This window comes from Heliangelus exortis, chromosome 2 (genome assembly GCF_036169615.1).
Source record: "Heliangelus exortis chromosome 2, bHelExo1.hap1, whole genome shotgun sequence".
In the NCBI taxonomy this organism is placed as follows: Eukaryota; Metazoa; Chordata; class Aves; order Apodiformes; family Trochilidae; genus Heliangelus; species Heliangelus exortis.
The window spans coordinates 102115030-102128605 of record NC_092423.1 but is presented as its reverse complement, the minus strand read 5'-3'; the positions used below and the strand labels follow the sequence as shown (position 1 = coordinate 102128605).

At 39.7% G+C, this 13576-nt stretch overlaps 1 protein-coding gene across 6 annotated transcripts in view; it reads right to left on the bottom strand.

Moving 5' to 3' along the window:
- MYOM1 (myomesin 1) overlaps nucleotides 1-13576 on the bottom strand; it is a 73344-nt gene that overhangs the window by 34453 nt on the left and 25315 nt on the right. For all 6 annotated transcript variants that reach the window (XM_071737250.1, XM_071737253.1, XM_071737252.1 and 3 more), the window contains exons 10-17: nucleotides 13019-13180; nucleotides 9208-9349; nucleotides 6412-6611; nucleotides 4751-4807; nucleotides 4249-4373; nucleotides 2584-2767; nucleotides 1415-1589; nucleotides 171-292 (exon numbers count right to left, since the gene is read on the bottom strand). In XM_071737250.1, the coding sequence (XP_071593351.1) occupies nucleotides 171-292; nucleotides 1415-1589; nucleotides 2584-2767; nucleotides 4249-4373; nucleotides 4751-4807; nucleotides 6412-6611; nucleotides 9208-9349; nucleotides 13019-13180 (1167 nt within the window). The remainder of the gene's footprint in view (nucleotides 1-170; nucleotides 293-1414; nucleotides 1590-2583; nucleotides 2768-4248; nucleotides 4374-4750; nucleotides 4808-6411; nucleotides 6612-9207; nucleotides 9350-13018; nucleotides 13181-13576) is intronic.

Here is a 13576-nt window from a genome sequence, read left to right as displayed (position 1 = left end):
CAGTGGAGTGATGGTGAAACTATGACTGTGAGACCATAGGATCTATGCATAAATTATTATTTATAGACAGCATTGTAAAACAAAAAAATTAGTTACGAATAGTTGTTGAAAACACCTTTACTTTTTTTCCTAATATTTACTATGGAATTGAGCAATGAAAATTAGCTTACCAATGGCTGCTTTCACTTCTATAGGCTCCGAATCCTGTGAGAATTCACTGAGTCCTGCTGCATTAACAGCTCTGACTCTGAAAATGTAGTTCTCACCATTCTTGAGCCCATGGCAAATGAATCTAAAACAAACCAGTGAAGGAATGCTTAGAAAGTATTATGAAGAAAATAAAAATCTTCAGGGGGAAAAGAAAAGGTTTCTTCCATAAAATTTATTCTGGTTCTGAAAACTGAGGATAAACTATGATCCCATTAACTTAAATGAAGGTCAGAGAATGCAGACTCTATCTCAGTTTTGTGTTTTAAAATAAGCGAACAGCATGAAACTTCACCACAATATAAATCATAGAATAATATATGAAAGTATATAATGCTGTCACATGCAGCTGTTGCAGGATGAATGAACAAAAGAATACTTAAAAAGAAATTGCTGTGCTTGTGTTTAAGCAAGTGGCGTTTTAGGTACTTCTGATATAATAAGCATTTACAATGCATTTCTGGACAACCAGATTGGTCCAAGGGTATTTAGCAGAGCCCTACTTATTGTAATAAGGGTTGTCATGGATAGGAACTACAAATAAATAATCATTTGTAACAAGCATGGACTGTAATTACTTCTTTAGACTTTGAATATGACATTCGATCTGAACAAAACCAAATCTGACTTAACTTGCAAACTTTTAAACCTTGATTATTTTTTCTGAGTAGAGACTGAGCTTATGTTGGTAAGAAATGTGAGTTTATACTCTATATTTAAAAGTGTTCACTAACATCTTGATAATGACAAGTGAAAGAGCAGTTAGTAAGTAATATTCTAAGCATTATACAGTCCACATTTCCTTCTGACATTCTAGATATACAGTCCAGACATGTTTACAGCAGTCTTCCAAAACAAAGGACTATGCTTTCAAATATAATGCAATTTAGTTTTCCACATTTGTAACTTCAGTCATTCCCCACTTTACTGTTTTTCATGGAACTACAACAGCTAAAACTAGTGATCTGTTTCTCTTTTCTTCACTAGCCATGTCCATGTTTCTTCCTTTGACTATTTGTTTCTAATATAAGTTTGGTTACAAATTTTTCTTGGACAAAATCACTCTTTGAAATAGGTTTTTATAACTTATGAATGTCACCTGCAAGAGTGATTCCAGTATGCTGCCTACCATAGAGCAATTAACTCTACTACTACTAATGATTGAAAAGCACCTATACCTGGTAAATCAAGAACTGGTGACCATTACCTTGTGCCTTTAACTGGATTGTTGTTGCATGGTTCCCAAAGACCAGATCCAACTACACTTGACTCAATGTAGTACCCAACCAGCTCCTTGGCATCTGAGGGCTCTTTCCAGGTGAGCACAACTGAGGTGTCTGTATTCCTGGTTGGCATAACATGGTCGGGAGGTTTGGGAATATCTGTGGGAGAGAAACAGAAATAAATTAGTGACCAGTCATTCGAAATTTACAAATAAAGTAAGAGTGAGATTCTATTCTTGCTGATATTAGCACAAATAATACACATTTAACCTCCCCAGACTCCTCTGATTTCAATAAAGTAGTCCGATGAAATAGGACAGGATCAGTAGGTTCAAGTCTTTGGTGGTGAGGTTCCTCACATCTCCATTGCCTATGGTTATGGACATTTCCTTCAAATCAGATTTTTTTTATACCCTTGTGCTGAATATCTGCACCAGAGATGTGATTTGGAGCTTCGTAAAAAGGGAAAATGTGTTAGGTGCACACTGAAGGATTTTGCACGGCCTGCAGAGTAAACAGGAAACAAATTCTCCTGATAAGTGGCAAAAGTGTTCTTCAAAAAGAGCTGTTTTAATTTTCTTAAGTAATATAGATCTTTGAGAATTCAGCCAATATGAGTGAACCAAAAGAAAACAGAGACAATCTGGGAACTGGTTTCCAATCTGCACTGCCACTTGGAAACAAATTGCTAATGTAGACACAGCTACTGATGCTTTACTGTAGTGAATATCTTGGCTTTTCTTCTAGTGGAAACAGTCTCTGTATTCATGTGAGTATAACATTCTTCACTTTTGTTTAATTTGGCAAACAAGAAAGGTTAAACACTGCTGATGTCTGGGCATATATTCAATAAAGACTCTAAGTAAAACGAAACATTTTTGTACTTCCCTGAGTTTTCATTTTCTTTCACTATATGCAGCCTTTGCAGTTCTTGGCATCACTTAATTCCCTTGGTTTGCATCTGTCATTTGACTATACATTAAAGGTTCAGCGACCCAAACCAAAGTTATTTTAGTGAGGGGGAATAAATCACTGACTACTCTTCATACTTGAATTATTTACTGGGCAGCTATCTGTCTTCAGACAAAACAATTACATCATAAACGGGAGAGATCTCATGGAGGGAATTCAATACCTATGGCCACGCACTTACCGAGTTTGTCGTCCACCACAGTGGCTTCAGTTGCTTCTGAAGGTTCACCAATTCCAGCTGAATTGCAGCAGCGGACTCGGAAGCAGTAAGATTTGCCTTCAGCCAAATCAAAAACTGCAAAGCGAGGAGACTTCACAGGGATCTCAGTGTTCATCCTTTGCCAGTCCTCTGTGCCAGCAATGCACTGCAGTCAAATCCAGAAAACTGCATTTGGAACAAAACTGCCTGAAAGCTGAGTGTCTAACTTGACAAGTCTTTCTACCTGGACCACCAAATGCACGTCTGGCATGGAGAAGAGGGAGTCATGTTCCTTTTTTGAGCCTTTCCACAGAATGAGCATATTTCAAAGCTTATGAATCTAACTGATGTCCATCTACGCCAGAAAATGTACATAGAACCTTAGTGGATTTAATCTATCAAAGCTAAACTCCTCTCCACCAAAAGAAAGTGATGCTATTATTAACTGCAACCACTTCTGGACCACTTTCAAAGAAAGTTCTGCAGACATTCAGCTTCCAAAGAACAAAACTCTAACAGTATCACATTGCTACTAAATGCCCTTGTACCATCCTTGAGAATATTTTCAGGGTATTAATTAATCAGGATTTGACTTTCATTTTCCAGTGTTCTAGACTTTCATTTTCATGTTCAATTTGTGAACTGTTCTTATTTGTGTTGCTAGAAGCTCTACATACCTTGATCACTTATACTGTTAATATTAGTGATTACATCTGGCCTGGTTTCTGAGGGATTTCTAATTCTCAGGAAAACACTACCTGACTGTGTGACATTAGTGCTCAGTAATTAGCATCCAACAGATTAGTAAAAAGCTTTCTTATATAGAAGCTCAAAATTCATATACTCATCCTCTCTGTCTGTTGCTAAGTGAAACCCATTTATTTAGACCAGATTTCATAAGAGAGATGAAAAACATATAAAGGGAAGATATTTATGTCTCCCAGGAATACACTTCTAGGTTGACAGGGAAAAGCACTGATAAAAAAAATTGTGAGCTATGTGATACAAGTGAAAAGGGAGATGGCCTGAAGAATTTTCTAGACTAGCAGCCATGCAAAAAACATTTCAGAAAAGCAGGACACGAAATTAAAACTGATTCTATTTTAGAAAATAAATTCTGTCATCTTTGTCGAGTTGGTGAAGCAAATCTAAAGTTATTGTGGGGGATAAATATGATAAGGCAGCTGGAGAAGAAAGTGTTCATGCCAAGAAGCTCTTGCAGGATGCTTCCATCCAAAATGTTAACAATCTGTCCCATCAGACAAACTTCCTTTATAGAAATTTTATTTCATATATATATATGTGTGTGTGTGTGTGTGTGTGTGTGTATAAACATGTGACTTTGGTCTGTGCCTTCTCATTATAGAGAGAGTTTGTCAGACTGTCTGCTCTAGAGTAGGTCAATGACACAGTTCATGAAAGGATATTAGAACATGTGACATATTCTGCATCTACTTTTCTATTTCCCATCTTTCTTTTCTTCCTAGTTAATCAACAGTAATTATCTCAATGAGGTGTACAAGTTCTAGTTCTGGCCATAGTTTGAAATTCTCAGGTGGAAATGGAAATTAACTAAAGGTCCAAAAGAGATGGCTAAAAAAATGTGAAACATCACCACAACATGATTCAGATTCTGTCCATTTTTACCTTTTCCACAAAGTACATGATGCCCTCATGGCCCCGCTGTCCAGGAGGTTTCCAGCTGAGAACAACATAATTCTTGGTGGCTTCAATAACTTGGAGATCTGTAGGTGGACCAGGAACAACACCCTCTGAAGAACAGGGGAGAGGAACAGGAATGGGAATTAGGATTTAATTCCTTCATATTTGTATCAGAACTAGTGTGGTAATTGAAGTATAAAAAGAGCATTAAGATATCTTGCCACCAGATTTTTTAAAAAAACAGAGTTAAAAGTCTTCCAAATATTGGTTCTAAATGTCATTTCTTTAACTTTAAGCGTGTTTATGTGTTAGGTCCTGAATAATGAAATCTCACCTCACAACCAAGTTAAGAGTTATTCAAGGTCAAGTGACTCTCACAACAATGAACTTTGGGTGTGTGCCAAACTCCACTGTACTCACTGGGAGTTTTTCTAATTACTCACTCAGGTTCACATGAGACATTTGTAGGCAAAAGGGCCCTGCTTACCTGCAGGTTCTTCCTCAGTGACAATAATCTGTCCAGTCCAAGGAGCAGAAGGGTGACCTGAAACAGATGTCAGAAGAATCATGAACATGGGAGACTTCAGGGATTTGAAATAATGAGAAAACCAACTCTTTGATGGTTCAAAACTACCAGTGGCAAGATTCATATGAGCTCCATTTTTGGTCACTGCTGTGACTGTTGATCATGTGGCAATCCAGCCATCTAAGCTGGTTCTAGGCTGACTGGCTTGAATATTGAAAAGAGCTCAGCAATCAATACATCCAGAAAATTTAATTAGCTGAAACATCTATTCCTTCCTGAAATGCCACTGAAGTCACCCAGGTGACAAGCAGCAGTATTCGGCTCACTCAGCTCCTTGTTTTCAGATAATTAACTTCAACTTAATTTTCTATACTGTATTCATTTGGTTTATCAGCTCATTCATTAAAGGAACAGCCAAATTCCTGAAAGGTGCTCTTTGTTTATAACCACTTTCCCTCATGTTACCAGCTTTCAAATCATAGGTCCCAGTCACAATCAGGAATGGCTCAGACTGACTCAAGACATTTATTTTACATGATTTGGGTGGCTTTCTCAGTGCCTCCATGTCATCGTTATTCTTGCAGTTAGGCATTGAGCTAATAATCAGGTTAATGCACTGTCAGGAATAATTTTTGCAAGTGTTTTTCTCCACCTCCATTTGTTTCACCTTATGTCGGCTGATCTGTTTTGAAAATATGAGCAGAGATGGAGCAGGTGGGAACAGGCCACCAGACCAGACTTCATATCCTGAGGCAGCTGCCACACATCCCATTGAGAAGAGGCCTCCCCCATACATCAGGTTTCACATGGCTGTCTGAGTACAGTGTTTCTTGGCAGTGCCAAAACTCCTTCTTCCAGTCTTTTGTCTTCTTAAGTTTGAATGGGAACCTTGATCATCTGACCACAGTCTGTAGCTTGCATCTTAATTTAATGTAGAGACTGGGACCATGGGAGCTGTGAAGCTTTGCATGGAATACCAAGGACCATTTGCAGTGATGCCATTTTAAATAGTAAAACTTCAGAAACAAGTAGAAATAATTTCAGACATTATTTTGGCACGTGGGCAGAGAGGTGGATCTGGAAGTGAAATGTCTGGGAGGTTGCCAGGCCACAGAAAAAATATCCTTAACTTGTAAAACGTTAACTTTAAAACATAGAGCTTGTGATCAGTTATCTGCAGGGATCATTTGTCTGTTGGGTTACTGGTATTGTGCTGATGTTACTGCAAGACTTTGATTGTCACATGAGCACAAAAGCAGCCACCCTTGCTGGTGGCACAAAGAGAGATTATGCACAGGATCTGTTCAGCCTTTTTGTTGGTTGAAAAAAAGCAAATCTCTTTAAGCAACTGGCTCTCCTGTGCCTTTTCCTCCCTTCCTGTAAGTTCAGAGCATAGCCACAGCCAGCCAAAACCATTTGAACAGATAGACCACCTTGTGCAAACAGCACTGAAGACGATTTCTTCTTTGCAAAGCTGTCTCCAAAGGATACTTTCTTTTTGCATTGCTCCCTCTAGTGAGATTTTGAAGGTTCATGAGTAGAAAATAATCACATTTACTGTTTTATAAGTGAGTTGTGAAGTTTTAAAGCTCTTGGGCAACCTGCAAACAAGCACATCTTACTTCTAAGCCTGGCTCTGTCAGCAGGATCCAGAGCAGCCACAGGCTCTGACACCCGGGATGGCAAGCTCACACCAGCGCTGTTCACAGCTCGGACTCGGAAAATGTAGGAACGGCCTTCGACCAGGCCAGTGACAGGAAAACGAGCAAACTTCACAGGAGTTTCATTGCACTGGGTCCAGTGGGAGGTGCCAACCTCACACCTGAAAAATACAAACAGCAAGAGCAGGGCTGTGAAGGGAAAAAAATGCAAACTCAGGGCACTCACACCCCCACCATCAGTTCATGTTCACTGGCTGGTCCATACCAGTTTCCTCAGCAGCATTTATACACTGGTGACATCAAAGCAGCTGCACCAAGGGGTCAGGGCTGAAGTATGCACTAAGCCCCCTGCAGCTGCCCCCCTTCTTTTCTGAACTGAGGAAAGGACATGAGCAGAACTAACTTCACTGTTTAAACCCTCCCAAGTATGTTCCAGGATGCTTAAGGAGTGTCAGCTTTAGCACACTTGAAGGGACATGAAATGCATGTATCTTTTGCAGTTGCCAGAAGGTGACTAGTTCATCTTTCATGCACAGTGCTTTCACTGCACATCCCACAAAAGGATGGGCTTCACAGGGTGTGGAGACCTCCATTGTGAGTTCTGTGGCAAGCCCAGTGCACCAATGGCTGTGAACAGTGTTAAAGTCAGTACTCAGTTGGACCTGCCCTCAGGTTTTGGGCACCTCACTACAAGAAGGGCACTGAGATGCTGGAGTATGTCCAAGGAAGTGCAACAAAGCTGGTGAAGCACAAGTCTTTGGAGGAGTGGCTGAGGGGACTGGGAGTTAGAGGCTAGAGGGGAGATGTTATTGCTCTCTAGGACTACCTGAAAGGGGGATATAGCATGGTGTGGGTTGGTCTCTTCTCCCAAGTAACAATAGAACAAGAGGAATTGTCTTCAAGTTGTTCCAGGGAAGCCTTAGATCAGAAAATAGGATTAATATCTTTACTGACAGGCTTTTCAAGCACTGGAACAGGCTGCCCAGGAAGTGGTGGAGCCACCATCCCTGGAGGTATTTAAAAGATGTGTAGATGTGGTGCTTGGGATATGGTTTAGTGGTGGGCTTGGCAGCACTGGATTAACAGTTAGACTTAATGATCTTAAAGGTCTTTCCCAGCCAAAATGAGTCTATAATTCTATGATTCTAAAAACCTCTGAGGCTGCCCAGGAACTCTACAGTTTAGTGGCTGCAGCCACTGCCATAGCAAGATGGGCAGGATGGTGCTGGTCCCACTGGTGTGAAGCCTCATGCCTGGCAGGAGCCTGGTTTCTGGCAAAAGGCAGGAACAATAGCAGGTTTGGCTCAGGGAATCAGGAGGAGACTGTGGGTATGACTTTCCAGTATCCAGGAAGATGGTCAACAGAAATATCGACTGCTAGTTTAGGAAAGACTTTTTATTGCTGCTGAGGTATCTGCTGAACTGAACGTCACAGTGCCTGCCCTGCTTTGTTGGCAGATGCAAGCATCTTTTCTGGAAATTGTTCTAGGGTTCTGCTTTCTACCTGGGGAGAAAGATGCTGAGCTTTGCTTATAGTGTTAGCACAGAACTGTGCTGCTGCCTCAGGTGACCACTTGCTTACTCCTTGAGGCTGTTAGGGGCAACCCTGGCTGAATATTTGGGTGCCTTCAATAGGATCAAGTGCTGGAAAGGAGTAACACATCTTTGAATTCAGAAGTGTAGAATAAAGCACACAAGAGGAAAAGCAAAATGCTCTTTGTCTTGCAGTTACGCCCAGTGCTATCATCCCTCAACAACCTAGTTTTAAAATGAGATATTATTTTCCAGTGGTTAGTCTTGTCTTTTCTTTAGGATATTTCAATGAAAGTTACAAAGATGTAACTTAGACCTAACACTACCCAGTTACTGAAGCAACTGACAGTAAAAGTTTATCAAACCAGTAAAATTGTATTTAAATTGAATATACTTATATTAATGTGTTTCACAAAGCAATGTCCTCTTTTAAAACATACATAACTTGTGCATATACAATGACATAATATAGTGGCATATTTATTTTCTTTTTATGTATATACATAATGTTTGGAGTTTTTTGACATGCACCTGAATTAACACATGAGAATTCCATTTTACTGATGAAGTATTCTGTTACTGAAATTCAAATAAATATTATCAGCTCTGAAAAATTCATTGTTAGTCTCAAGCTGCTGACTGAATTGCTTAAATTCAGGGCCCTGGAGTCCTGCCACTGTGTGACAGATTCAGTTTTCATATTTTTATAAATTATTTCCAGTTATTATTGCTGCAGAGGGAAACATAAATGTGACCTGCCTGAAGTTTGTGAATCCACGAGCTTAGAAAACAACAGCATGTAAAAAATATCTGATTCTCTCTGAGATAATATTTTGCTTTCTGGTACCTGGTAACTATTTGGAAAATGGTAGAACACTGATACAGAAGGAGCCACAGCTGCCTGATGAAGGAGTCAATCTTCAATCTTACAAGCTACCAAACTGCAAAGTCATGAGGGCTCTGAGAGCTCAGAGAAAGCAGAGAGGGCTGAGTTACCTAATCAGTGTCTTGCAGAATCCTTTGTTATGTAGTTAAATGAAGCAGGCTGTAATTATTTATGTGAAGGTTAGATTGGGCCCAGCCAATCTAAAACAAAAATCATTTTCCTCTGGCCAGCAACAGGGATGAAAATAACAATGACCTTTTTTTTATCCTGCCTTTCAATGTGCTTTTGAGTTAGAAAGAGCAGCAATACAAACATTTCAGTCCAGCTTGCTCACTGACCTGTCAATGAAATATCCAAGGATGGAGTTTCCTCCATCGACAGCAGGCTGCTTCCAGGAGACAATGACATAATCTTTGTTGGCATCTAAGCACTGCACATCCAGTGGTGCACCAGGGGCTCCAGGCATTTCAGCATCAGCATCTATGAGGATGGAGACACACATTTCCAAATGTGAACCACAGTTCTCTCACAATTATTAATCTTTAAGGGCCAAATTATGCTCCTACTCAGATGAAAAAACAGAAGTTCCATTACTGACTTCAAAATTATTTGGTTTTGTATTCCAGTGTTTTTCCAGGTTTTTGTTTTCTCTTTGCCACATTTACAAATGCTCAGAATGTCACAATACACTGTATATGTAATTCACCTATGCCTTTAAAATAAAATTGGTAACATCTGTTCTGCTTAGGTAGCTGCCAGAAACAATCCTGAACTGAAAAATTGGCAGTCTATATATTTACTTGCTATTCTACTTGGGGGAAGAGGCTGGTATCTTGCCTTGCAGACAGGCAGTAGCTAAATCAAAAGTGTTCACACACTGGATAGGCAACACTGAATTAAATATCATATCTTCACACATAGTCCATCATTTGTTTTTGGTCAGCTATGAACTGCAAAGGTATCAAAACCTTTTGAAGTTTAATTATAGCATGCATACATTATCATCAGGAGCATACTCTTCCTTTTAAGTGTTTATCACAGGTCTGAGACTGCTGATGTGAAAGGACCTTGACTCCAGCATTAGCTTCTGGACTTGTCTTATCTAAAGCTTTACAGACCAGAGTGCAGTGCTGGGCACTGGGGAATTTTACTGTTTACACAGTCAGAGTCCAACTTGTGAGATGAGTTAATTTTCATGTAGACAAAAATAACCTTTTCAGGAAAACTGTATGTAAGACTTTCAAAGAAAAGAGGCTGTTTCTGTGCAGAATAACATCAATTATAGGAAGCATCTTTCAAAAGAAGACCTGACTTACACAAGAAAGAAGTGTATATACAAAGAAAAAATACTTTGCTAATGAATATTATTCACACATTCTATCTAAACTTCTTAAAGATGTTTGATGTTCCAAAGCACTATAGGATTTTGTATTATAATATACATTAATCTTTATTTTCTATACTTTCAGAAAAAAAAATTTTTATAAGAGCATTTAACATGCTTCATTAAGTAAAGCTGAAGTCTTCAGGGAAAAAAAAAAACCAAAAACCACCACACTTTACACTTCTCTTATAGGCAGAATAGCATCACATGGAGCTTTTGAAGTTGTGCCAAAGTTGCCTAGTCCAGGTTCTAATTAGAGCTAACTCAATGCATTTTTAAAGCCAGTGAAGTAAGGAATCCAGTTAACATAGCAAAATAATAAGAACATTAAAAGTAATAAAAATATGTTTTCAGTAACCTCTATATGAAAGATTTCAATTGCCCGTATTTACTGCTTGATGAACAGGATGAACCACAGTTTCTTTCCAAGACAGAATAGGAAATACCGGGGACAGCCAACACTGCTGATCAGCCTCAGGGAGGCTAGGATTTCATCCCTGATGGCTTGCTGACAAATGCTGACCTGTAACCATGGCAGAAGAGTCACACATGCTCTGGAAGCCTCTCTAAAGACTTAATGTTACGATGCTGATTAAGTGCACCACTCAGTCCCATCAATACACTGGGATTTCTACACGTGACACAGAAAAACAACTGCTTGTGCCTAAACACCACAGCTAGTCACTTATACCAAATTTTCCTACAATTTAGGAGGAGCAGTGAGGAATTTACTAGCAAACTGAGACTGGCAATCACTGAAGTTGGAATGCGGACTATAATTAATCTAATTAGAATTCGGCAAACACACCAATTGGCTAATAAGATACTCTGCTGAAAGGGGTCGTGGGTTCACAGTCAGGTCATAGCTGCATTGATAGAGGGTGTAAGAGGAATGAGGGTGATAATGCATTTGTGTGGCAGCACAATTTAAAACAAAGGAAGAAAGACAAATCCTATTCTTTGTCATGGGTGGTCATTTCATTAGATTCTTTCTTCAGGTAATGAAAGCATGTGCTTCAGTCATATTTTCTGAGCAGGCTGTTATCTCACACCAGCTCTGCTGGGCTTGGCAGCACAGGCCTGTTCTGGGCATGGTCTCAGTGCCAAGAATTTTCAGAGCCTTTTGAATTAGCCTTTCGTGCTTCAGCTGCTTTTAGCAGCTGGGACAGATAGAGAATCAGCATGCAACCTGATAGCCATGGCTTCTTTTAAAGAAATATTTCCCTAATAGAAATTCAAGGAAGTTTTTCATGGTAGAAGCAAACAACATCTAGAGAAATTACATTTTAATTCCACAGTTTGTTGCTTTGCTTTAGAGAATCAGAGAATGGTTGAGATTGGCAGACAACTCCTGAGATTGCCTAGTCCAGCCCCTGGCTCACAGCAGGGTCAGATAGAGCTGGTTGCCTGGGACAATGTCAATTCAGGTTTTGGATATCTCCAAGGATGGAGAATCCACAGCCTGTCTGGGTAACCTGTTTGAGTGTTCAACTACCCTTACAGGAAAAAAAAAATTCTTATGTTTAAATGAGTTTCCTGTATGTATTTTAATTTGTATCAATTGCCTCTATTCCTGGAACTGGGCACCACTGAAAAGAATCACAGACTCACACAATGGTTTGGGCTGGAAGGGACCTTAGAGATCACCCAGTTTCAATCCCCTTGCATGAGCAGGGACACCTCCCACTAGACCAGGTTCCTCAAAGCCCTGTCCAACCTTGCCTTGAATGCTTCCAAGGAGGGGGCATCCACAACTTCTCAAGGCAAACTGTGCCAGTGTCTCACCACCCTCACAGAAGATAATATCTTCCTAATATTAAATCTACCCTATTCCAGCTTAAAGCCATTATCCCATGGCCTACAGCTACACACCCTTGTAAAAAGGCTCTCCACAGCCTCTTTAGTCCTCTTCACCAGGTATTTATGCACATGGATATACTCCAACAGCTCTACATCTCATCTCTCCCTCATTTACAAGGTGCTCCAAGCCCTTGATCACCATCACAGCCCTTTGATACTGACTGTAGTCAGTCCATGTCTCTCTTGTACTGAAGATCTCAGGACTGGACCCAGCACTACAGACAAGTCCCTCACCAGCACTGAGTAGAGGAGAAAAGACCACCTCACCAATCTGCTGGCAATGCTCTTTCAAATACAGCCCAGGATGCCACTGTCCTCTGTGACAAGGCCACTTTACACACATGTTCACCTCAGTGTCCACCAGGACCTGTTGAGTCATCTAAAAAGTGGCTTTTCAGCCAATAAACCACCAGCCTGTCTTGGTGCATGGTTATTCTTCCTCAGGTATCAACATTTTTGTTTCCCTTCTCCTGCATTTTTTCCTGCATTGGACATTAGAGAGACACTCTCTAATAGCACACAAAATATTGATCAAAATAGCACAGTTTAGCTACAGCAAGACAGCTATGAAAATGTATTTTTAAGTTATTAAATAGATTTTTCCCCTTTGTGATCTCAGTACTGTTTCCAGGCTGAAACTGCAAAAGAGTAGTAAAGCTACATCGCCACCCTAAATTTCCTCCTCAGGATGCCAATGTGGTTTAGAAGTCTTCTAGCACATGACACCAAAGCTTTGGTGTATGCACTCAGTTATTCAAAAGATAACAACTGGAAGATAGAATCTCCTAATAGAAAATTAGTATTCTCTTTTTATTGGAAAAAAAGGACCTAAAATGTCTGAGACTGGTTTTGCCAGCTTTTTCCTAATTCCTCTGGGGAGTTTTGTTCACAAAACAATGTCCTACCTCGAACAAAGACATAATTACTGAACTCTTCAAAGTACTCTCCCATCACCACTCGTAGAGTGTAAAGACCTTCATCTTCCTTGTTGGCATGAGTCAGAGTTAATGAAGCTTGTTCCCCACTCCAATGCATCTGGACCCACTTGGATGGTGTAATAAGTACACCTAGAAAAGAGAGAATTTAATGATTAGAACTGGTTGGATCTACTGAGAAACAGATTCTGAATGTGGAAAATAGATAGATTAGAAACACACAGGAGGCAGTTCTTATTATGCAACTTTCAGTCTTTGAAGACAATAATAAATCACAGCTGATTCTGCTCTCATGACAATTTTGTCTTAATTTTGAAATTGTAACATCAGAGTTGTAACAACTTTTTATCGGCTGTTGCACAACACATTTGTACCACTACTTAAGAAACTTCTTGGCGTACAAGTAAATAGCAAAAGCTGCGTGGGCTACATAGAACAGCCACACAGATGATGGAGTTGATCAAAAGGATTCTAATTTAAATTTCTTTTTTAGAAAGAAAAAAACGATGTTTTCACAGTGCTTTGTCT